This window comes from Tupaia chinensis, unplaced genomic scaffold (genome assembly GCF_000334495.1).
Source record: "Tupaia chinensis unplaced genomic scaffold, TupChi_1.0 Scaffold000443_1, whole genome shotgun sequence".
Taxonomy (NCBI): Eukaryota; Metazoa; Chordata; class Mammalia; order Scandentia; family Tupaiidae; genus Tupaia; species Tupaia belangeri.
The window spans coordinates 2,277,173-2,302,775 of NW_006159948.1; the positions used below are offsets into that span (position 1 = coordinate 2,277,173).

The 25,603-nt window shown below is 36.8% G+C and overlaps 1 protein-coding gene and 1 pseudogene across 1 annotated transcript; one reads left to right on the forward strand and one right to left on the reverse strand.

Annotated features, from left to right (window-relative positions):
- Positions 1-204: 204 nt before the first annotated feature.
- Positions 205-720, forward strand: LOC102482127 (keratin-associated protein 13-2). The gene has a single exon (XM_006155287.1). The coding sequence runs from the start codon at positions 247-249 to the stop codon at positions 718-720; it is 474 nt and encodes a 157-aa protein (XP_006155349.1). The 5' UTR covers positions 205-246.
- A 735-nt stretch (positions 721-1,455) lies between these two features.
- Positions 1,456-25,603, reverse strand: LOC102482541 (keratin-associated protein 13-1-like; annotated as a pseudogene).

The following is a 25,603-nucleotide window of genomic DNA, read 5'->3' on the forward strand; positions in this document are numbered from 1 at the left end:
TAGGAGTATTGCTGTAACATCACAGTTATAGCACTCATAAATTTGAGATGCGGAAAACTACGGAAATGCCATAACAGAGAAGATTATAGAGTTGCACATACGCAAATGAGGAGCACAAATACATATCGGGTGACTTGCTGGGCACCACACCTGTTACTGAGAGTATATAAGTGCTCTCTCCAGAGGGAACATTGAATCTCAGAATCTTCGCAGTTACACTCAACTGAACTCACAACTCCTGCCAACATGCCCTACAACTGCTGCTCTGTAAACTACTCCTCTCGCTCTACTGGGGGGTACCTGCGCTCCTCCAATGGTTCTTCGCACCCCAGCAACCTGGTCTACAGTGCTGGCTTCTGCTCTCCCAGCACCTGCCAGCTGGGCTCCTCTCTCTACAGAGGCTGCCGGGAGAACTGCTGCGAGCCCACCTGTTGCCAGTCATCCTGTGTGGTGTGGAACCCTTACAAGACGTCCTGCTATCGCCTGAAGAACTTGGGGTTCTATAGTCCCTGCCAGGCCACCTACACTGGATCTCTGGGCTACGGATCAAGGAGCTGCTACTCCCTGGGGTGTGGAACCAACTGCTTTCGATCCCTGGGCCATGGAGCCAGTAGCTTCCCTTCTCTGAGTTATGGATGTGGTCTCTGTCACCCCACCTACTTTCCTTCTAGGAGTTTCTATTCACCTCGGCCATTCTGGAGATCTGGCTTCTGCTACTAATTTGTTAACTGTCCAAACCCTTTGAGAAATGTGGATTCTGTAATGAGATTATATATTAATTTCCTCCATTGAGAAATATCCTAATGTTCATGATTACCAACTATTTTCTCCCCAACCCTCAAATAATAGCTGATATATTGATTCTGTCAAACTATGCAATTAGTTAATAATCTAAATTGTCAATAGAATTTATAGTTATTTTTATTTCTCCAAAAATTATATGGAAAATTGAATAATTCTATTTTAATAAACCCTTTCTTCTGCTTCCCATATATGCTGTTAATATTGTCATTTATGAATAATGTATTGACTAAAATATTTGTTGTCACTTCTCCTTATAATGAGCTTTGAAATGCTCATATTGTGCGGGCTACACACTAATTTTGGTTGGGGTTTAGATATATTTCTCATCTTAATCCAAAATTTCCTGGATACTCATAGTTTTCAGGTACATACAAAATTTAAACTTACATGATGATGCCTATGTAGGAAAGACATTACAATAAAATATAGAAATATGTGTATAAATGTTTAGAAAAAGAGCACCTAGGAACTTTTAGGTAGTCAAAGTAGGAGCATCGTTTATTTTAAAATGCCTGTACCCAATTGCTATTTCAAACTATTCAGATCATTTTCATTTGTATAAAAAGTCAGGCAATACATTTATATAGGAAGGAACTAGGCTTAGCTGGTACGAACTTACATCTGGATTCTTTGTCAACATATAAACTGAATCTAATTGAAACTACCAGAACCTTTACTGTCATCAAAAATGACTGTTTCAATTGTATCTGAAAATAAAATTAATACTCTGCACTTTAGTTCTTATATCCAAGTGTTATTTAAAATAAGGTACTAAGACCGTATGATGATAAGACATAATATTTATTTACGTAGAATAAGCAATGTTTAAATATTTTTCTATTCTTTATTTTACAAGATCTGGAAACATATTCTGAAATTCAAAATGGAAGGCAGAGTTTTAGACATTTGGCAAATAAACCTAGTGTTAAAAGTATACCACCGTCATCTCATCATGTCCCCTTCACTTCCTCTTTTACTACTTATGTAATAAAATATAATCTGTAAATGAGCTGTAGAATTTATCAAATTCAACATACTGATCTACAGAGGTAGAAATTGAAACAGAAGAGTTAGATGGAACTTTAAAGTATTGCACATAGAGAGTCATTGTACAGATATGAGTAGAACTACTCTATCCAATTTATTTTACTGGATCTATCCAACTGTGACACTTTATCTTTTTCCTTTCATTAACTCCTTTTCTTCTTCCTTACTTCCTTTCTTCTTCCCCACCAGGAAACAGTCCCAGTGCTTATATAGTTTGAAGAACAAAACGAGGGAATAAGAAAAGGATATTTTGGGGAAAAAATCATTGGCAATCATGTTATAAAAATTAAACCAGGGCCAGCCAGTGGTGTGGTAGTTAAAGTATAGCTGGATCCTATATAATCAACTGTATGGTTCAAGTTCTGGACCTGGTGGCTTGACAAACTTGCTGGGCACATGCGCACATGTGCCCAAAATCCTAAAAATAGAAACGGAGAAGGGATTTCAGTGTGACCATTCTCCATAAAGGGATCCTTTCCCATTCCCTCCCACATCTCTCTCTGGTAAGCACATGTGCACTCCAACAAATTTATATATATATAAAGAAAATAAATAAAGCTAGCAAATAGTCAATGGCTCTATAAACTCATTTCTTCTTGTAACTTCACTGATTTTTTTTGAATGATCCAATTAGTCTCACACTCATAATCTTTGCCCAAGAGGAATGATCAAGCTTTACACCCTAAAACATAGACAATGGCAGGGCTTTCATAAGAAGCAGCTGTGGTTTCCTGGGCGGCTGAAGGCTCTTCTGTAACTGTCTCTAGATTTCAGAGACAGGAGTGGCTTTCTGGCTTTCAGGAACACACTAGCGTCTTAGTTTCTTATTGCTGTTATAACAGTAAGATCAAATTGAGTAGCTTAAGCAAAACAAATTTACCATGTTACGCTTCTGTAGGTAAAAATTTAACAAACTAGAAGCAAGATGCTACAGAGCCACATTTCTTTCCAGACGTTCTAAGGGAGATTCTCTTTCCTTTTACAGCTTCTCCTGGCCACCTGCATTTCTTTTCTTGTTTCAATACTCCCTTCTGTCTTCAAAGTCAGCAACAAAAGATAAAATTAGTCACAGTCTGCCCTACTTTCCTGCCTTCTTCTTCCACCGTTAATGATTACATTATGTCTACCTGGGGAATCCAGGATAATCTCATTTTAAGGTCAATTGATTGGCAACCTTAATTTCATCTTCAACCTTAATTCCCTTTTGCATGTAAAGTAATGTATTTATAAGTCCTCGGACCAAAGAGATAAAAATCTTTGAGGGACTGTTATTTTGCTTAGCAAAACTAGTAAGCCATAAAATTTATAAAAACAATTCAAAGATAGATTAATTATAAATAGATGGCAGTATGATAAAGAGCTCACAGATAATAAATTCAGTGGTAGGCATTGCAATGTTGAAAATATCACAGTTGTTCCTGTTCATGTGTAGTTGACCTTCTATCCATGGGATTCCTATCCTCAGATTTAACTAAGGGTCAAATCATTTAGAAGACCAGTAGGTGATGTGGTGATTATGGTGCTCAATCCCACATGGCTAATTCCAGGTTCAAGTCCTAAACACTACAGCTTGAAAATCATGCTGGGCGCTTGTGTGTGCATGCCCAAAACCCCAAGGAGAGTGGAGGAGAAGGGATTGAGGCATGGCTCTACTCCCATAGGGGGATGATTTCTCACTTTTCCTCTCTCTCTCTCTCATGCACGAACATACATGCCCTATAGCAAAAACCTAAAAAAAAAAAAAAGGTTAAATCTGTACTAAATGTGTATAGCCTTTATTTTTCTTGTCAGTATTTCCTAAACAACACAGTATAACAACTATTTACACAGTATTTGCTTTGTATTAGGTATTATAAGTAATGTAGAGATGATTTATAATGTATGAGAGTGTGAAAGTGTTTCAAAATCAAAATAGAGTTATTTGTGTCAATTTGTGTTAACTCCTGACTAAACTGAGTTGTCATTAAAGGTGTTTTCTCATGCCTTTTTGCCTGATAACAAGAACTATTATTTAAAGAACTGTGTGAAAACAAACTTGCAGAAAGACCACTACAAGGATCACTTCTGCAAAAACATCTGCTCAGAGACTGTATATCAATCTTGGATTTATTATCTATCCAGGTAGTCAAGGATAATTTTTCCAAAACTGTTAGTACAATCCCTTCTCCCCTTTCTCCCTTCACCTGCTTTCTGTGGTTTGTGCCTTTAAAACCTGCCGGAGGATTCTTAGACCTCATGGCACTTACTCAAGGTTGCTTGAGTCTATGTCTTCCCTAGACACAGTCTCACAACTATTTATCTTAGAATAAACCTTTTTAAATATTTACAGCTTGGCTATTTCTGTCTAAAGGAAGATTATGTAGGTAATATTCAAATACTATGCCATTTTTTACAAGGGGTTTGAGCATCTGTGGATTTCAGTATGTTTGGAGGTGGGGAGAGTGGATCCTGGAATCAATCACTTGTAGATCCTGAAGGATGGCCATGTATTATCCCATTTCACATTTATAGTCAAGATAAGACATGTTTATTATTTTACATGAAAATTCTACCTCCTGAGTTGATGTCATGCCGTTACAACTCCGGAAACGGCTGCCATTCTAAGACTCAGGGAATGCTCTTAATGGAGATTTTGTCCTTTCTCAGGTCCAACAGTTGCATGCTATACAGTGAATTGTGGCCTTCCAATTTTTATAGAGTTAATCTTACTTTACACAATTAAGGGCAGGCCCGCAGCACCTGCCTAGATTAAGTCTGCTTGCTGCCACTCTCCCAGCTTCCTCCTGCTGCATACTTCGAGTTTAGCACCGTGGATTTTGAACCCACGAATTTAGATCCCAGACCTCTGTTGCCCATACAATCGTAATTCTAGAAGCTGCTGATAACCTGTTCACCAACAGATTTGTTGTTCTGATTTCCAAGACTTAATGTAACCAGTTTCCCAAGAAATTCTCTCATGAATCATTTCTAAGCATTTAGTTTCATTAATTTCTATTTATTAATGCTTATCTCGTAAGTGAGTTCTAGGCATTTAGCTTCATGAATTTCTATTTATTAATGCTTATCTCGTAAGCATTACAGACAGCATCTTCGTCATTCAGCTCCCTGCCACAAGTTTTTGTAGTTGTTGTTACTCATGCCATAGAGTATACGTCAAATGTTTAATCAGTAGCATAATTTTTCACCATATAGTCATCGAACCTTAACAATGAGCCAGAATCTAGTCTACAAAAATACATTACTGACTAAATTTTAAAACATAAGGTTGTATTGATTTGCTACTTCATAGTAAATAGCATATCAGGAAAATGTATGATTTCTGTTCTAATTGACCTGGGAGACTAACAGAAAAAGCAAGTATTAAACAAAAAAATATTTAATAACAATAACATGCTATGATTTAGAAATTCTTGATATTAAAATGTCATACATCAAGGAATCCTCACCTAGTCTTAGCTGTCCGAATAAGTTTTCTAGAAGAATAGCATTTGAAATTGGTTTAAAGAATAAGCAGGAGGTATGTAGGTGGAATTTGGGACAGTATTTTTAGGACCAAAGTTCTGAGATGTGCATTATAAGACTGAAAGCCATTATTAGGCGATCGTTGAGTGAAAAGGGAAAAAAAAATGACTTGAAATTAGGCCACAAAGGTATTTTGAAACCATTCTCAGCAGTTCTTTAGAGACCTTATTCAAGACTGTAGACTCTCTTCCTAAAGTAACAAGAAATCTTTGAATAATTTTAAGGAAAGGTATGAGATTGCTTGACTTGACTCTTAAAATAATCTTTCAAAATATTCAATTAGTGTTTACATATGACAAAATGAACAGATATAAAGGGAAGTGTTCAATATTTTTGACAAGTATACATAACCTGAATAACAACTATCTAGTCAAGATTAGGGCATTTCCCAACCCTAAAAAAATTCTCTGTGTTCCTTTTTAATCAATCACTTTCCCCCAGAGGCAACTACTATAGTAATTTCTATCAACATAGATTCATTGGCCTCTTCTAGAAATTCGTAAAAATGAAGCCATGTAATATGTACTGTTTTGTATCTGGCTTTCTTCATTCAGCATAATGTTTTTGAAATGCTTTTAAATTGATATTTTTTTCTGTTTAATGTTCCATTCTGTGAATATGTAATGTGTTTATTCCTTCACCTATTGGTGGACACCAAATTTGTTTCAAGATTTTAAAAAGAACAAAAGCTTTAAGTCAACAAAGCTGCAATAAGAATCCATTATTCCAGGCTTTTCAATGGTTATGTTTTTAGTTTTTCTTTTTTCTTAAAGGGAGATTTATGCTATAGTGCACTTGTGCTCGCCAGAGAGAGAGGGAGATAGAAAGTGAGAAATCACCAGCCACAGGAATTGGCCACACCACAGTCTGTTCTGTTCCATTCTCCTCTCAGGATCTTGGGCATGCATGCATATATGCCCAGTGTGAGTTTTAAGCCTGGGGAATCTGAGCCTCAAATTGCGGTCCACCACGTGAGTACAACAACGTAACAAGTCCGCCATCTGCTGGTGCCTGTCCTTAGATTTTCTTGGAGAGAAACAAACAAATGGAATTTCTGGACCATAGACAGATCATATGCTTAGCTTTATTACAAATTGCCAAAATGTTTTTGAAAGTTAGTTTGTCATTTAACTTTCCTCGCAGCAATGCCCTAGAGTTCTAGGAGCTCCACATTATCACCAAGATTTGATATCAGATTTCCAGATTTCATTAGCCATTTGGTGTATGCCAAGTATCTCATTATGATTTTTAAATAGCATGTACCTTGGGGTAGTGTTTTTGAGCACCTTTTTTCTTGCATATATTGGACATGCTCTTATTTTCTTTCGGGTGGTATTTGTTTATCCCTCTCCCTTTATAAATGAGATGTATTATTTTTACTGATACAGAATTCTTTACATAATATGAAAGTCAGTCTATCATCTTTTTATTAATTTCCTTTTAATAAAAAACGAATTGTTATTAATTGCTTTATCATCTACTTATTGGTGACTTTAGATAAACAAAATCTTTTAATAAAATCGAATTTACGAGTTATTTTTAAAGACTTTTTTTTCCATTTTATGTGACACCATTGTAAAAAATAAATTAAAATTAACATCACACATTGAATCTAGTTCATAAATCTTCATTGTAATCTTCAGATTTAAACATCTACATACTTATTTCAATGCCACTTTAAAATATGTCTTCCAATTTTATGTTTCTTTCTTAAGATTGTGTTAACTATTCTTACTCCTTTAAATTTTGTAAGTTTTAGGGTCAGATTTTGAAATTTCTGGTATCTTTGGCATTTATTATTCTGTATATATTGAATCAACAAATTCAGGAAAATGAACATCTTTCAGTTCATTTTATTCTGTATTTGTTGAATCCATAAATTCAGGAAAATGAACATCTTTCAGTTCATGCTATGTCTGTCTCTTATTTGGGTCTTATTTAATTTCTTTTTGTAATATTTTATAGCTTTAAGTTTGAGGGCCCAGATATATAGCACAGAGGTGAAAAAAGCCTTAAGAGCTGACTCACATGGGAAGGTTCCAGCTTCATGTCTGGAGACCTCCCTGGGTATTCCAGGCATGCACTTGCCCATAATCTGAGGCTGGGTTCAGTCATGATGTCAAAACCTTGTTAGGGGTGCTCTCTCCTCTCTCCTCTCTCTCTCTGTGTCTCTTTTGCTTATGGAAGAAGTAAATAAACTTTTTACATTTGTGAGGATCTTAAGTCTTAAAAGCAATTCCTTAGATTACATGCTTATGTATCATGATAACATATTTTACATTTAATTTTAATATATTTTTGTTTTTATGTAGAAATAAAAGATTTTTTTGCAGTAATTGTTTAGATTCCTTAGGACTTTCTATGTAAACAATCAAATCACTTGCAAATAAAGAGAGTTTTACTAGTCTATTGTTGTTTTTCTGTTTTTTTTAACTTGTTTTTCTTTTACCTATTATGCCTATAGCATAATACTGACTAGAAATTTAATGGAAATATGAAATGTAGCTTATTTTGTATCTGTATGTATGACGGTGTAGTGATCTACCCTCTCTGCTCACAATTAACAAATGCATATCTTTTTGGTTTTAAGTGCCTGTTATTACAGTATCATATTATATCTGACCAGGAAGATGGGTGAAAGGAGATTGATGCTATTAATTTAGTTCACTAGAAAGCATCTGAAGTAACACATCTTCTCTTCTCTCATCATTGAGCCTGGGAACTCCATTTTCAAACTGTCCTTAATTCAGAAATAGTAACTTAAATATATAAATATATATATATATATTTGTTAGTTTTATTTGTTATTACTTACTTATATTTTAATATGACTAGAGAGAAACAGAAAGAGAAAGGAGAAGTGAGAAAGCAAGCTTCCAGGTCCGGGACTCAAATCGTGATCACCCATGTGGGAGTCTAGCACCCCAACCACCATGTCAACCGCCAGCCCCTAAGAAATAGTATCTTTATACGTAGAAATTCACTAACTAAATATCTCCTAATTCAAGACTGCAATATACTCTATGCCATCCTGTCCCAATTACTTCACTCTTTAAATTTCATTTTAATACATATAACTACCATGCAATGGTTTGGATAATGATTTATTCCCCAAGGACCTATGTTCTGGAAGCTTGATTCCCAGTGTAATGGATTTGGGAGATGCTGAGACTTTTAAGTGGTGAGGCCAAAATCTAATTGACTGGAAGCATGGGAGGGATAAACAGAAGGAGTGAAAAAAATCTATTTCTTCTTCCTTTCTCTCCACTGTCTATTACAAATGCCTGTCTTCCTCTTTGCTGTCAGCCATGTTTTGAGTCTGGCCTAAGGTCAGCTCCTCATATTTGGACTTCCATTTACCAGAATCATGAAACAAATAAATCGCTATTGTTTATAAATCACCTAGTCTTGGATATTTCTGTTAGCAACACAATAGTGACCTAATACAATAGAGTTTTAGATGACTGAAACATTTTTTTATTTGGTGAAAGGAACATCACAAAGAAAATAGGATTTAAAAATTAATCTAAAAACTGGGACTATCTTGGACCTCAAAAGAAGTAGGAGAATACATGAGCAGAAATGGGTGAAGTTTAACTAAAATTATCAGAGCAGAGAAGAAAAATGCAAATTCTGTGTTCAGAGGAGAATCAACATTTAGTTGATTTACAGTAAAAGGAGGGTTTACGCAGAAATGTGAAATAGACCTAGAAATGTAAAATGCATAAATAAAGATATTTTGACTGCTGGGCATCATTTATCATAGCTTTTTTAATCCTTCTCACTCAACTTGGTGATGCAAAACACCATCTAATTGGGTATTCTTACTCCAGTTTCTCACCTTGATTAAGTTAGTTTTCTTGCTCTGTAGACTTAACTTATAGGAGTCTTCATCTCAAAGGTTTTACTGACTTATAAGATAGTTAAGATCTCCTTGTTAATTTTTTAAAGATATTTTTGCTATAATCCACATGTGCTTACTGGAGAGACAGAAAGCAAGAAATCACCACCATCACCACCACTACCAGGGGGATGGCCATGCCATAATCCCTTCTCCTCCATTCTCCTTTGGGCATGCATGCACACACACAGTGTGAGTTTTAAGCTGCAGGATCTGGGACTCAAACCACGGTCTACTACATGGGAGTTCAGCAACATAACCATTATGCCATCTGCTGGTCCTAATGTTTTTCTATATTGAGAAACTGCCCATTCACAGCTGTAAGCACCATTGTGATTAAATGCTCGTTTGGTTAACATCTATTTATTAACCCTGCTAAGTAGTATGTTCAGAAAAAACAGGAATCATATTTTTTAACTGTTTTGAAATTTTCTCATTTAGTAGCATATGAATTAATGCATTTTCCTTGAAAATATAATAATAAAACATTTGTTCATCACAGTTTTTCCACATACAGTGCTGGATGAACATTAGTTTAAGAACTGACTGGTTCAACAAGATGTTTGACAACAGGTTACTGAGGCATAGCTAATAAAAAATATGGGAGTTGAGGTTGCAGGGAGCAAAGCTGTTATCAGTAATACTAATGTGACAAGAATAAATAAATATAAATTAGAGAAATCAATTGCATAAAAACAACTCATGATGAGTTTCCTGGGAAACTGAATCCATTAATCTCTAGAAGTTAGAATCACATGCTGGTCAGTAGCAGGACGACTGGAAATTAGTTGCTTGGGCAGTAGAAACATGGGACCTGAACTCCTGGATTCAAGATTTACAGAACTGTGAGTGTAGGAGAATGTACAGGAAGGCAGCAGGCAAAACCTGGTAGAGACAGTACATCTAAGAGAGCTAATAGGAATCTGGTAGAAAGCAGGGCTGCCTTTGTAAGAAGGTGAAGACCCAGAATCATGGTTTCTAAACTGCTGGACTATAGGAAGAACCATATCTTGATCCTGGTAAAATTCAGAATATTGCAAAAGACTTAATCAAGCTAGCTGTTTTTAGAGCAGCTCTTGTATGGAATTGGGATAGTTTCTTTATATACAATGATACATTATTATACCTTGATCCTTATATCCCGAAATGAAATATTATATGTAACTTCAGTACCAGTTATGCTGTAAATTTATTGCCTCCAACAGTGTATAATAATTATCTGTGGTATGCATTTCTTGACATTACTGTATAATTACTGCGCAATCTACCCATGCTCAGTTTTATAGAATTAAAGCTTATTTGCTATTATTCTTTTTTTTCAAATGAGCTATAGGGGTAAGTGTGCTCACCAAATGAGGGGGGGGGGCAAGAAAGCAAGCCACCAGGTCCAGGACTAGAAAAGTGGTTGGCCCTGTGGGAGTCTAGCACTCCACCCACCATACACCTATTAGTTTGACAACAGGTTACTGAGGCACGACTACTAAAAAGATGTGGGAGTTGAGGTTGCAGGAAGCAAAGAATGATTAGTTTGTTTTTGTTTTTGTTTTTGTTTTTTAAGTTTGCTTTTCTAACTAAATAATTTCTAAGGACCAGAGAACCATTTTCATATGTGAACCTGGGAGCTAATTTCTAACCAGAGATGACTCTAACTTAGCCTAATTATAATGGCTAACAATAATGACGTTTTGGTGTGTTCTAGACCTCAAGAAGATTATGACCCATGGATCGGGATTTTGTATATGGAGCTCATTTTCATTCTAAGATTTTCAAAAGTCGTTGAAGTTATAAATAGTTCACAGAAGAAAACCTCATATTGGCACTTTCGTTTCTACCAGGGAAAACTGAGTGAAATGTTTTGTGTTTTTCTCTTATTGTTTCAAATTTACTATACTTCCCAATGTAAGTCTAGAAACCATAATTGCGTCTTTGATAATCTGATGGTGTTGGTGATGATGGCGATAATGAAGAGGAGGAGAACGAAGAGGAGCGAGAGGAAGACAGAAGATATGACGTGGCACAATTGAAAGCACATGAAAACAGAACTTAGAAACCAGGGATTCTGTCCTTATCTTACTGCATGACCTAGAAACTGACTCTTCATTCTCAAGTCACCTATCTGTACAGTAAGTAAGTTTAGCTTGGTGATCCGTGCAGTCGCTTGTGTCCATCATATTTACTATCTTTAGTAAGAAAGTGGGGCATTCTCATTTCCTTAAAGGAATGACATTTTTGTTCAAGTACACAATGTCTCCTTGAGTCCCAGTTTTCTCATACGTAATAAAAAGATCTTGACATATAGTGAATGGATTTTTTTATGCATCTGCTTGAGAATATAATAAAATAATGTATGAAAAATTCTTTAAAGATTACTTGGACTTACACAAACTTATTATTGTATTTTTCAGTTCAGCTCATTTACAATAAACTATTATTTTTATCAACGTATTATTTTCTGAAATATTACATGCATGAAAGCTCAGAAAGTAACCATATAAATAATATTTTATGGTATTCATCTTTTGTGGTTGTTGCTAATGCTATGGTTGGGATATATATCCCCAAAGTTACTCAAGTGTTGGAAACTTAGTTTCCATTGAGTAAGGGTGAGAAGGGAAACCTTTAAAAGGTGAATAGGTCATGAGGATTCTTTCCTCATGAGTGAATTAGTGTTTGTGGGAGCATAATAGGTTTCATTGGCATGGGCTCCTAATAAAATGAAGAATTTTGTTTCCTTTCTTCTTTCTTTTGCCTTTTGGCCTTCTTTTGTCATGTTTTTACACAAGAAGGCCATCAGCAGATTCAGCCATTAAATCTTAGACTTCCCAGCCTTCTGAACTATTGAAACAGGGACCTACATTAGCCAGACTGACTCAATATTATTGTTCATCAAAAGTACTCAGCCTGATATTCTTTGTTTGAGATCCCTCTTAGGAATTCCAAAGAGGTGAACATTCAACCTGGTACTTGAAACGATGAGGAATATCCTACCCCAGGAAACTGAAACTCCAGTCTTGAAGACAAATTGCTTGATTGAACCCCCAATTCCCAGCTAAAAATTAACTTGAACTATCCTTTTTTAATACATAGCCTTTAATCCCATAAATCTCTCTTTCCTTGTAAAAATATCTGAAAATCAGCATCTGTGAATATCTTCGACAGTCAAATATATTTCATGTGTCTTTCCAGTGCAGCCACACTATAATAAATTCTCTTTTCCCTTCTCATAAACTTCATTTCTTTCTATTTTGTTGAGCGTTGAAGGCTCAGACCTCTTTTGAGTCTTTGAATTGGGGCATAGAGCCCCTTGTCTGGCAACACCATGAGTCAAACAACTTCTACTTATTTTAAATTACCCAAATTTCTATAGTCTTTTTGAAGATACTGTGTGTGTGTGTGTGTGTGTGAGTGTGTGTGTGTGAGTGTGTGTGTGTGTGTGTGTGTGTGTGCAGATTAAAGAACCCAGTAAACCAGCCAGACAATGGCAAAGCAGTGGAATATGATGTTGTGCTATGAGACAATCTCATTGTGAAGGCTCACAGTCTGAGTCAGAGACCTCTCTGTATATAGAGGGCGCATGCTAGGTCATCATCATGGGCTGGCTGAGGCTGGGGATAGAACATGGCGTTGAAACCCCACTGGGATGCTCTCTCTCTCTCCCTCTCTGTCTCTCTCCCTCATGGAAGAGATAAAGGTATGTACTTGGAACATTAAAAATAAAAAGTCAATATAAGGACTCAGAGTGACTGACTGGGTTCAAGGGAAAAAAGAAACACAGCATCTTGCTTTTTAAACAAACATAACCAATAAAAACAATAGGACATAGAAATAGTGAAGGAAATTATATCAAGCATCCAAAATAATCCACAAAGTTGGCATTACTAATGTCATAGAAGCTTTATTAGTGAAAATGGAGGATATTTGCAATAATCTTATTAATTTTTTAAAAGTGGTGAGTCCCCAATGAGTAGCACACTCACTGTACTTAGAAATGTAAAAGTGCAGATAAAATTAGTTAAGGTATAGAACACCTGGTCAACACATTTAAGAAAATCAATCAAATTGACACATCAGAAGCACTGACCTCAGCAAAACGAACAAACATAATGGAAGAGATAAAAGAATGTACTTGGAACATTAAAAATAAAAAGTCAATATAAGGACTCAGAGTGACTGACTGGGTTCAAGGGAAAAAAGAAACACAGCATCTTGCTTTTTAAACAAACATAACCAATAAAAACAATAGGACATAGAAATAGTGAAGGAAATTATATCAAGCATCCAAAATAATCCACAAAGTTGGCATTACTAATGTCATAGAAGCTTTATTAGTGAAAATGGAGGATATTTGCAATAATCTTATTAATTTTTTAAAAGTGGTGAGTCCCCAATGAGTAGCACACTCACTGTACTTAGAAATGTAAAAGTGCAGATAAAATTAGTTAAGGTATAGAACACCTGGTCAACACATTTAAGAAAATCAATCAAATTGACACATCAGAAGCACTGACCTCAGCAAAACGAACAAACATATACTACTGAAGTATGCAAAAATTTTACTGAAAATGTGCCAGATCATTACGAAAGCTTCAACAAATTTTGCATGATCATAATAATCCATGGCATGTCCACTGATTAAAGTGGGAATAGATAATCCGGAAAAAAAAAAGATAGTCAAAAGTTTTAAATGTTGTCATTTTGGAAATACACGTGTAAAATAGACCCCGTGATTCAAAGAAAAAAAATAAATGGATATTAAAAAATACTTCAGTCTTCGTAATATAAAAGATATCACCAAAATGTACAGATTCAGGACATTGTGAGAATTTCATATATTAAGTGCCTATATTAAGAAACAATAAAGTTTGAAGGTGAAGAAGTTAAAATAAAGAAGAGCAAATCTAAAGAATAGCCAATCATAATGAAATGAAGTAAAATATTTTTTAAATAGTAATCAATAAAAGAGTAAAAAACCCTGTGTGTGGGAAATAATAAGCCCAGAGCTGGTTTTTAAAAAATATTACTAAAGTAACATTCCATTTGAAAAAGTTACAATATAGGACTTCTACAAAACAAAGTTAGGAAATAATTGTCCCAAATGTCTTGTTTTGTAAATCTCTTATTTTCTACAGGGAAAATGTTCCCAACAATACAGTACAATGCATCTTTCTTCCCATTTTTTTTCTTGCTTCTGTTTTACACTTTGAAGAAGCCTGGATAGTACAATGTAAGAGTGAGTATATGCTGAAAGGAGCAAGATCATTCTCAGCAAAACCCTGATATTGTGCAGTTTCCCAGGAGTTCTTCTTTCTGTGAAAGGTCTTTTACTGTACTAATTGTACAAATAGGTTTCTTCTTTTGCTCCTTCTCTAGTCACTTCCCTAGTAAGGTGGAAATAACCTATGTAGTTTTCTTTAAACTTCACTAACTCTCCAATTACAAATGCAGCCTAGGTATTACATTGGTACAATGTAAAACTCCAATTTCATTTTTCTAAATGACAGGTTCTTTTGGTCAACATTGTTTGTTTTAGCTATTTTTCAATTCAGAATTCCATTTGCTTTCTTTTATTTTTCTTTTGTAAGAGAGATTTTTGCCATAGGGTATATGCATTCACTGGAGAGGCAGAGACAGACTGAGACAGAAAGTTAAAAATCATCCCCTCCCAAGGGGATGGCCATACCACAATCCCTTCTCCATTCTCCTTATGGGATTTTGGGCATGTATGCACATGTACCCAGCCTGAGTTTTAAGCTTCTGGGTCCAGGAATCAAATAACAGTTTTCTACATAGGAGTCCAATGATATAACTATTGTGCCATCTGCTGGTCCCATCATTTGGTTTATTTTACATGTGTTTCTGTCCTTTAAGAAATTCTCATTCTGTCCTTTAAGTGTAGCATTCATAGTAATCATTTTTTGGAAAGGTTTTTGCTATAGGGCGCATATGCTTGCTGGAAAAACAGAGAGAGAGAACCAGAAAGCAAGAAATCACCCCTCCCCAGGGGGGATGGCCACTCCGCAATCCCTTCTCCTCCATTCTCCTCTTGGGATCTTGGGCACACACGCACACGTGCCTGGTGTGAGTTTAAGCCACCGGGTCTGAGACTCGAACCGCAGTCGACCACGTGGGAGTTCAGTGACATAGCCATTACACCAACTCCTGATCCCCATTCATAGCAATTTAAAAACACATGGACTAGGGCCAGCAGGTGGCATGGTGGTTAAGGCTCCGGACTCCCTCATGGCAGACTGCAGTTGAAGTCCTGGACATGTGTATGTGTGTCCAAAATCCCAGGAGGAGAATGGAAGAGAAGAGACTGTGGCGTGGCCACTTTCCCTCTCTTTGTCTTTGTCTTTGTCTCTCTCTGGCAAGTGCACATGTCCTATGATTAAAAACAAAAGAAAAAGAATAAACACGTGTACTTTCATACATATCCTTATTATACTTTCCTTTATTTGGAATCTTTAATAGGCCTGTTTCTAATGAGATAATGTAGTTTTTCTACTGGGTTTAATCATTTGTTGTATTTTTTTTTGAAGAGGTTTTGTTTGTTTGTTTTATTTGTTTTGTTTTGTTTTGTTTTGCTACAGGGCGCTTTTGCTCGCCGGAAAGACAGAGACAGAGAGACAGAAAGTGAGAAATCACCCCCCAGGGGGAATGGCCATGCCTCAATCCCTTTTTCGCAGACATGCCCAGAGTGAGTTTAAGCCACCAGGTCCAGGACTTGAACCACGGTCAGCTACATGGGAGTCCAGCAACATAGCTATTACACTAACTGCTGGTACTCATTTATTGTCTTCTTTATGTGTGCCAACTTTTGAATGAATAACGTTTTATGTGAGAAAATTATAAAGATAATTTGAGATTCTTGCTGATGCAATCTTCATCCAAGAATTACTTGCTTCTGAATTCTGAGGGCACTATAAAGCAACTTTACTTCTACGTAATCTTAGTCTAGTGTTACATTTTAGACTTTATAAGGACTAAAATATTTCAGCTTTGTCTGTATATCTGAGTCATACTTTTTTGGATTCCTAAATAAAATCATGTCCAGATTATTGGAAGTCCCTTAACACTAGTTTTTTCTTTTGTTGCTGTTCCTGAAGCACAATGCCTTCAATTCTCTCTTCCTTGGATTCTGGAATCAACAAATTCCTACACCAAAAAGCAACTGCCAAATGTAAATTAAATTTTAGGACTTTTCGCCAGATTGATTTGTAACAGTTTTTCCTTATTTAGTTTTCTCTCTGGTATGTATGGTTTTAAGATATTCTCATTGAGACAATTTTTACAAATTATTTAGTCCACTATGACAGGCATCATCATATAGCATAGCAGATGGAATGTTTTATTTTATAGAATAAGTAGAAGTAGTTAGAATAGAAAAAATTCAATCAGAGTGTTTAATTTGGAAATCCTTCCAAGTCTTCCCATAGTTTGAATGGGAAAAAGATGAAATTAAGGCTCAATGTGTTCTAAAAATCTAAGTCCTTCAGATTTCAAATGCTAGATAAATAACTACCATGTATTTGTAGCCACATTTCTCTTTTTTTTTTTTTTTTTTAGAGATTTTCACTGTAGGGCGCGTGCGCTCGCCAGACAGACAGAGAGAGACATAGAGACAGAAAGCGAGAAATCCCCCCCCAGGGGGGATGGTCACGCCGCAATCCCTTCTCCTCCATTCTCCTCTCGGGATCTTGGGCATGCACGCACACGCACCCAGCGTGAGTTTTAAGCCACCGGGTCCAGGACACGAACCGCGGTCGACTACATGGGAGTCCAGCGACATAGCCATTACACTAACTGCTGGTTCCCACATTTCTCTTTTGTATATCACATAAACATTTCCAGTTATTCACTGAATAATTACGGTAGTGTGTGTGTGTGTGTGTGCATGTATGTATGATGTATTCATCTACTTGTTAAAATTTACTTGTATCAGGAACCAGGAGTTGGTGTAATAGCTATGTTGCTGGACTCCCATGTGGTCGACCATGGTTCAAGTCCCGGACCCGGTGGATTAAACTCACTCCAGGCATATGTGTGTGCATACCCAAGATCCCAAGAGGAGAATGGAGAAGAAGGGATTGTGGTATGGCCAGCCCCACCTAGGGGGTGATTTCTCGCTTTCTGTCTCTCTGTCTCTCTGTCTCTCTCTGTCTTTCAGGTGAGCACAAGTGCCCTATAACAAAAACCACTCCAAAATAAAAAAAAAAATGTACTTGTATCCCCAGAATATTGATATTCATACTTGTATTTTGATATGGGCATGTGCAGAACAGCAAAGAATTTAAGTTTCCTGATATACATGTTCCCAGCTGAGGTTGAACAGGGTAATGTTCTGCCTTCTTGTTTCAGGTCTTAAACTGTAAGGAAATGTCCTTTTTGTGGTTCATTTACTGCTGTGTTATACAAATTTTTGTCCTTTTTGTTGGTAATTTTATTGTGTAAAATTGTTTCCAAGCATGGTGCTAAAGTGCTGTTTATTGTTCTTAACCACAAAAAGGTTTTAATATACCTTGCAGAGAAAACACGTGTGTTAGATAAACTCTATTCAAGCATGAGTTATAGCACTCTTTACCATGAGTGCAATGTTAATGAATAGTCAATATACATTAAACAAGGTGTCTTTAAACAGAAACAAACATAAAACAAGGCTATATATTGACCAGTTGATGAACTGTGAGACCATAGGCTTTGTAAGAATCTAACCTTGTATTTCTTTTAGGAACTATGGGCCACCGTTCTCTTTCCCACTGTTTATGGTGACTGTCTAGAACAGTCACCAGCAATAATGACAACTGACTGAATTTTTGCTTGTTCCATTTCAAGTCCCCAAATTTGTTCAGATTTGTTTTCATATTTCTTTCATCTTTGTCCACTGAAGACACCTCATATTTCAAAACTCATGGACTAATATATTAGATATATTAGATAGAGGATTGTGAACATCTCTGATCGGCTTTGTATCCATTTCCTTATATTTAAACTGATTCAGATTTTTAAAATGCATCTTTTCTATAGGTCTATTTGATAGCCTGAAAAAATAACAAGCAATATTATTCTTAAAACACAATTACAACGCAATACGAGGTAACTTTTTTTAATAATTGATTCATATTTCTTAGTAAGCTATTTATCTTACTCTCATATGGTTTCCTCATCACATTTGGCCTGTAAAAGCTAAAAATGTTATCGAAAGAATAACAACATTGTGTCCTCAAATTAATTTTCCTTATTTTTTTTTAGAGGTTTTTGCTATAGGGCACATGCGCTCACCAGATAGACAGAGAGAGAGACAGAGAGACAGAGAACGAGAAATCACCCCCCAGGAGGGATGGCCACGCCACAATCTGTTCTCCTCCATTCTCCTCTCAGGATCTTGGGGGCACACACACACATGCACCCGGCGTGAATTTTAAGTCACCGGGTCCAGGACGCAAACCGTGGTCACCTACACCAAACCCGGGGTCCCCTCAAGGGGAGCCCAGCGCCCTAGCCATTATGCTAACTGCTGGTCCTCCTTTTTTTTTTTTTAAGAGAGATTTTTGCTATAAGGTGCATGTGATAGCTGGAGAGATAGAGAGAGACAGAAAGCAAGAAATCAACCCCCAAAGGGGTTGGCGACACCTCAATACCTTTTCCTCTCAGGATCTTGGGCACACATGCACATGTGCCTGGTGTGAGTTTTAAGCTGCTAGGTCCAGGACTCAAACCATGGTCAACTACGTGGGAGTCCAGTGATGTAACCATTACACATTTGCTGGTCCCCAAATTTACTTTCAAATCTGAGTAAGATACTAAGTTGAAGACTTTTTGTTCTTAACTATATTTATTTTGGACTTTAGAAAAACACTGATGTGATATCATAAACATACTGAAGCCAAATCTTTCTGTTATGGTCTGTTCTGCTGATTATAACAGAAAATATCTGAAACTGTGCGATTTATGAAAAAAACTTATTCAACTCATAGTTTTGAGGATGAAGTCCAGGAGCTGTATCTGGTGAAGATTTTTGTTGACAAAACATGATGAAACAGAACATAGGGCATGTGTGTGTCTATGCCTACAAGTCTCTGTTCTGGTCTCGTTCCTTCTCCTTACAAACCCACCAGTAGTCAATCATGACGGCCACATTCGGAAAACCTTACTCTTAAAACCCCTCCTGAAGGTTTTGTCTTACAATACCATAGCTGGATTATGTTTTCATCCTCCTAAGCCCAATCAGAACCAAATCTCAACACAGAACACATTGAAACTATAGCATCTTCCCATCAAAATTATTACCTATATCTTTCCATTCATATGGAAAAGGGGATTATGTTAAAAGCTCAACACTAGAAGTATGAGTTTGGTAATTTTTTTTTTTTTTGAGAGGTTTTTGCTATAGGGCACATGTGTGCTCACCAGAAAGACAGAGAGAGACAGAGAGACCAAAAGCGATAAATCACCCACCAGGGGGGATGGCCACATCGCAATTCCTTCTCCTCCATTCTCCTCTTGGGATCTTGGGCATGCACGCACACGCGTCCAACGTGAGGTTTAGCCACCAGGTCCAGGACTCAAACCACGGTCGACTACATGGGAATCCAGTGACATAGCCATTACGCTAACTGCTGGTCCCGAGTCTGTTGATTTTTAACAAGTACTGGGTGGGCTCATTGGAAGATATTTACGGCTCATATGTATTTTTAAACCAATTATTTATATTTACTTTCATTTACTGACCTAGCCATGCAAACTTAACTGTTAGTCACTAAATTCCCATGACTGTCCATTTCATAGCTATGTCACCTCTGTTAACATACAAACTACCCATGTTCTTTGAAAGAATTGAAGTATTTCCTCATCCTAAAACATGTGCATATAAAACTCTGAAACTATAAAACATGGATGCCCAGTAACTATAGTTTGAATGAGAAAAATATCCACAGCCGAAAAGAAATTAGATCAAATCCACAACTGAAATTTACTCCCAATATTGAGCATTTATTTGAGCTTGTTGAATGAAACTCAAGACAAACTGGTCAGTAATCTATGAATAACATAAACACACACACACACACACACACACACACACACATTTGGATGCCAGAGTGGCTAGTTTATTGTAGTATCATTAAAATTCTATCCATTTTGGCAGAAAAAATAGCATAAATTCCATCAGCAGTATACATTTTAAACTTATTGTTATGTTCAGTCATTAAATTTAGAAGATTTGAAAATCAGTGTTTTGGGGAAGATGGCATGATAGTTATGTAGCTGTACTCCCACGTGGCAAACCACAGTGCCAGTCCTGGACCCACTACTTTGGATTATGACATGGCCATCCTTCATAGGGGGTAATTTCTTGCTTTCTGTATCCCTGTCTGTCTGTCGAGTGCATGCATCCTATAGCAAAAACAAACTCTCAAAAAAAAAAAAAAAGCTGGTAATCAAAGACAAAAAAAAATTGTACCTGAAAATAATAAACATGATGGAACTCAGTCGGCATTTGTATGATTACTTAAAAAGTATTAGTGCTCAGAGCCAACAGGTAGAATGGTGATTAAGGCACTGGACTCCTACATGATCAAGTCTAGACACAGCACCTTGAAAATTACAGTGGGCATGGGTGTGAGCATGCTCAAAACCCAGAGAGCAGAGGAGAAGGGACTGTGGCATGGCCAACCACCTTGGGGAGTGTTTCCTCACTTTATTCTCTCTTTGTCTCTCATGGGCGAGCACATGTGCTCTATGGCAATAACCTTTTAAAAATTGTTTTAAAAGATAAAATATACTGGTGCTCAATAAATTGGAGGGTAGAAACCAGATTCCAAGTCTGAGTGATAATAAGGCTGCAATTCCTATAAATGAAATATACTAGGCAGTAGATTCTGGATCCATGTGCAAGGGAAAGGAAACTACAAATTCCATAGCCCAAACTTTTGAAGCCACTGGATCCACAGCTCAGGGAGTAGCTGCTCTTTGATATCTAGCCCAGGGAGTGGCAGCTGCTGGTCCCCAAGTCCAGAGACCCCGGCTGAGTGGACTGGCAGGAATTTCAGAGTGTGGATTGAGAAGTTGCAGGATGCACTGCAGGTGGGGAGCTCACAGCAGGACTCTTGACAGTCTCTAGAGAGAGATGCTGGAAGAGCAAAGGTCAATTCTGTAGACTCTGTTGTTGGGGTAGGAAGAGCCACAGGGGGAGCTTGGATACTTCAGGGAGTTTCCAAAGGAACAGAAGTTTCCAAAATAGCAATTGTAGGCATGTTGGCAAAAGATTTGAGTTCAACTGAGTTACATGAGAATATTCTGACAGTTAAGGTCATGACCTTGTGAAAGAATGAATTACACACTTACCCATGCAGTGTGACACAATTCAGGCTCAGTTCACTCACATTTACCCACCTTCTCTTGCACATGTGTAAATCATTAATTTCTGTAATTGCAGTTGACTAGCTTCCTGCCTATTATATTTATGGGTGCCATAATTTGTTTTTCTGGTACAAAGCCAATGAATGTTTCTACATAGGAAGGGTTTTGTTTTGTTTTGTTTTGTTTTGAGAGGTTTTATTGCTACAGGGTGCATGCCCTCGCCAGAAAGACAGAGAAAGACAGAGACAGAAAGCGAGAAATCACCCCCCAGGGGAGATGGCCACGCTGCAATCCCTTCTTCTCCTTTCTCCTCTCAGGATCCTGGGCACGCAAGCAACATGCCCTGCATGAGTTTAAGCCACCAGGTCTAGGACTCGAACCACAGTCAGCTACATGGGAGTCCAGCAACATAGCCATTATGCTAACTGCTGGTCCCTCTACATAGGAACTTTGAACCATATTCCTCAGTAATGCTCTTCCTATCACTGTCACGCTAGCCCCTCCTTTCCTCCCTGGCCATGCTTCATTTGTGTCTGCTCCTACTATGTCTTGGGATTCTTTCTGTCACTTTTCTACTCTGTCAAGTGATCAGTGGAACAGTTCTGGTTTTTGTAAAGATACTTCTAATGATTGATTCTACTTGTCACCACTGATTCATGTTCTCCAAATTTGCTTCCCATCTATTACATATTATTGCATAGTGCTTCTCATATTCTAAAAGGGGAGGGAAAATAACTTGTAATGAAAAATAGCTAGAAGCAGAGAGGAAAACAGCAACAATTTAAAGACAAAGTCTGCAACATAAAATGACCCAGGCTTTCCACTGTTCAGACTTTGTATATGTCTTGTGCATTTCAGTTTTGGTTTTTTTTAGCATTATCCCCCCCCCAAAAAAAATATAAAATGCCCTCTATAAGCTCATATTTTGACTAACACCAGCTGACAGTGTCATTTTTTATGCTTGATATTTAATTTACCCTTTCTCAGTAGATGAGTTCTGATGGCATTTAAGTAGACATAGTTTCAATCAAGTCTTCACACTGTGCCCAATTCCACATATCCAGTTCATGTCTCTACTCCGGATTTCCTTGTACATATATTATGATAGTCTCTCTTCCAGTTTCCTAATTGGTTGTTGAAGTAGGTGCCAATGCCCAGGAATTTAAAGGTATCATCAACGGGGGTCACTTTTTGCTTTTGTTTTGTTTTGTTTTCTACCAAAAAGATAACCAGGGACTTGCCCTTATGTTCTACCCATAGAAAAGCTATTTTTTTTTTCTCTGCAGTGTTTAAGAGACATCCACAGGATGAGAAAATTGATCTGCAAACCAAGTTTGTTCATTTTCTCTGCCCTTTCAGCAGGTAGTTCAGTAACATGTGATCTGAGAAATGGGTGGTCACTTGGAGTCCCCTGGTCAAGTTTGATACCTCTACCAGTGCCCAGCAGTATCTCAGGAAACGACTTTCTGAAGATATGTTGATTCTCCACTGTGAGATACAAGGCCTTGTTCTATAACTCTATTTGCCTATATTAGCATTGTCTCACTGAGTCCTACTATAAAACAGTTTATTTCATTGTTTTATATTAATTTTGCACCGTAGATACACTCAATATTGAAGGGTTTAACCATACTGTTAGTTCAGACCATCAGGGTTGCTTGCATCCGAACCAAAACATGAAAGACTTTTTCCTGCTACTGGCCTTAACTAAAGCTGGATATATTTTTATATATAAGACCAGAGATATATTTCTAGATGGGCGGTATATTTGTTCCAGGACTAAAGAAACAACCCTCACAAGTTTCTGCTTTCATATTTGTAGTAGAGACTATAAGAGGCTTAATTATTTATTATATATTTGTATTTATATTTTATGAGGATACTTCAAAAAGTTCATGGGAAAATGGAATTAAAGTACAAGTTATTTTTGGTGCAAAAGCAATTGTAATCCATGCATAGTGTCTTCATAATACATATTTTGCAGGAACTTTTTGAAGACCTCCTCATACATAAATAAGTGGAGATAAATCCTCCGATTAACATCATCTACAATTCAATGCATCCACATAATGACTTGATGGGTACCTATTAGACATCTCTAAACTGATTTTTCATTGTTATGGCATATAAATTGTGACTTGATTTCTAATAATTTACTTTGTATATCTGTTTTGTTAATTTTATCTTCTCAAAATTTTCTTATTCTTTTCCACTTACTGTTTCTTTGCTTATTATTATTAGCCCCCATCTCTCATGGAAACTTTGGTTTCACTTTCCTTATAGCACTAGAACTTATAGTGAGTTTCTGATACAGTTTGAGTCTTTGTTATCTTATGTGTAAAATAACTGCAGTTCATAAAGCGTATGTTGCTTATGATTCTGGGTAGAAGTCTAAAAATTAATGACAAGTTCTAAAACTTTGTTTTGTACCTCTGTACAAAGACAGTATTTTTGTTATGTGCCTTAGACCTTATCTTCATGCTACCCATCCTCGTACTTTATCATTTTCTATAATACTTTTACATAGAATTTAACAACAAGAGGCCTAAAAAGGTTTGATAAATCATAAATAAGACAGTGATTTCTGATTACGTGAAAGACTTGTTTTCTCCAGATACATTCAGTTTGTGTTCTGGATTCACAAAAGTGAAACCATCTTGTAAACCTTGTTAACTTTCACCAAGGGTAATTTGCTGTTTTTTACACACATTCAAAGAAGTCAAGTAAATATAAAAATACTCAGGGAAGGGATAGGGTTCTTTTTACTATTCAACATTGACTAAATCAAAGAAAGATACTTCTGCTTATATATAAAACTTTCCATATGACCTAATTTTTCTCCACTCCATTGTATCTTCCAAGTTTCTTGTTTTTCTCCTTTTGTCAGCAAACATCAAGGCCCTATATCCTTTGAAGTAATATGCTATATACTGCTCTTGAGATTATTAATCATACAAAGTTTATGCATGCAAAGTAAGGATTTTAAAAACAGAAGCTATAGGGAGGAAAATGTTTAAAGCCTAAAATAAATTAATTCAGATCTACCAATCTATCAGGTTCCCAAGTTTGCTCCCAGTCATAAAGTGACCTTTACTCTAAATACATCAAAACAAAATAAAATAAAAAAAAAACTTAGGCAACTAAAAATAACAAAAAAATTAACATAAATATTTGGAATCTAGAAGGAATGTGTGTCTTTTTATTTCTTAAATTTATTTTGTTAATAAACTATGTAAACAAGAATCTCATTGACTCACTAACATTACCTTATTATTTATTAACATTCCATTAGGTAGTTTAATAATTTATTTGTTAATTCTACTGATTCCATTTATTCATCCAGTAGATTTATTCATTTAGTTTGTATATGTTTTATCCAGTCATATGTGGCTGAAGAAAAGGTGAACAGCAGCTTTCGTAGAGCCAAAGGAAAGTAATATCTTGATGATCATAATGTACACTTTGCTTAGAGATTGGACATATTCCTTAGAGAGTCTGCACCATCAGCTAGTCAACCAGTAGAAGTCAGATCCACACATTGGTCTGTAACAAGAATCCTGGCAACTCCAAAGGACAAAGTAGATTGGATGGCATATTCAGTATCATTCAGTATCTATAACCCATGGAAACCATTGGATCCACAACCCATGCAGTAGCAGCTCCTTGATCCATAGCATGGGGATTAGCAGCTGGGGGAGGCCATAGAGACCTAGTGTAGGCTGACTGGCAGGGACTGCAGAGGGAGGAGGCCCTGTGTGGTAGCAGGATGTTTGGCAAGTACTGGACACTACAGAGTACATGTGGCAGCCTGTGGGCACAGAGCAGGCCTCCTTACATCACTGTAGAGAGGAGCCCCGCAGGCAGGTGCTGTGAGAGCAGAAGTCAGTGCTGGGGTAGGGAGAGCCACAGGAGGAGCTTGGACGCTGCAGTGGGAAGAAACGTTTTCAGGCAGCAGTTGCAGGAATGTCAACA

Excerpts from the sequence above, each read along its gene's own strand:
- LOC102482127 (XM_006155287.1), top strand. The coding sequence starts at position 247 with ATGCCCTACAACTGCTGCTCTGTAAACTACTCCTCTCGCTCTACTGGG.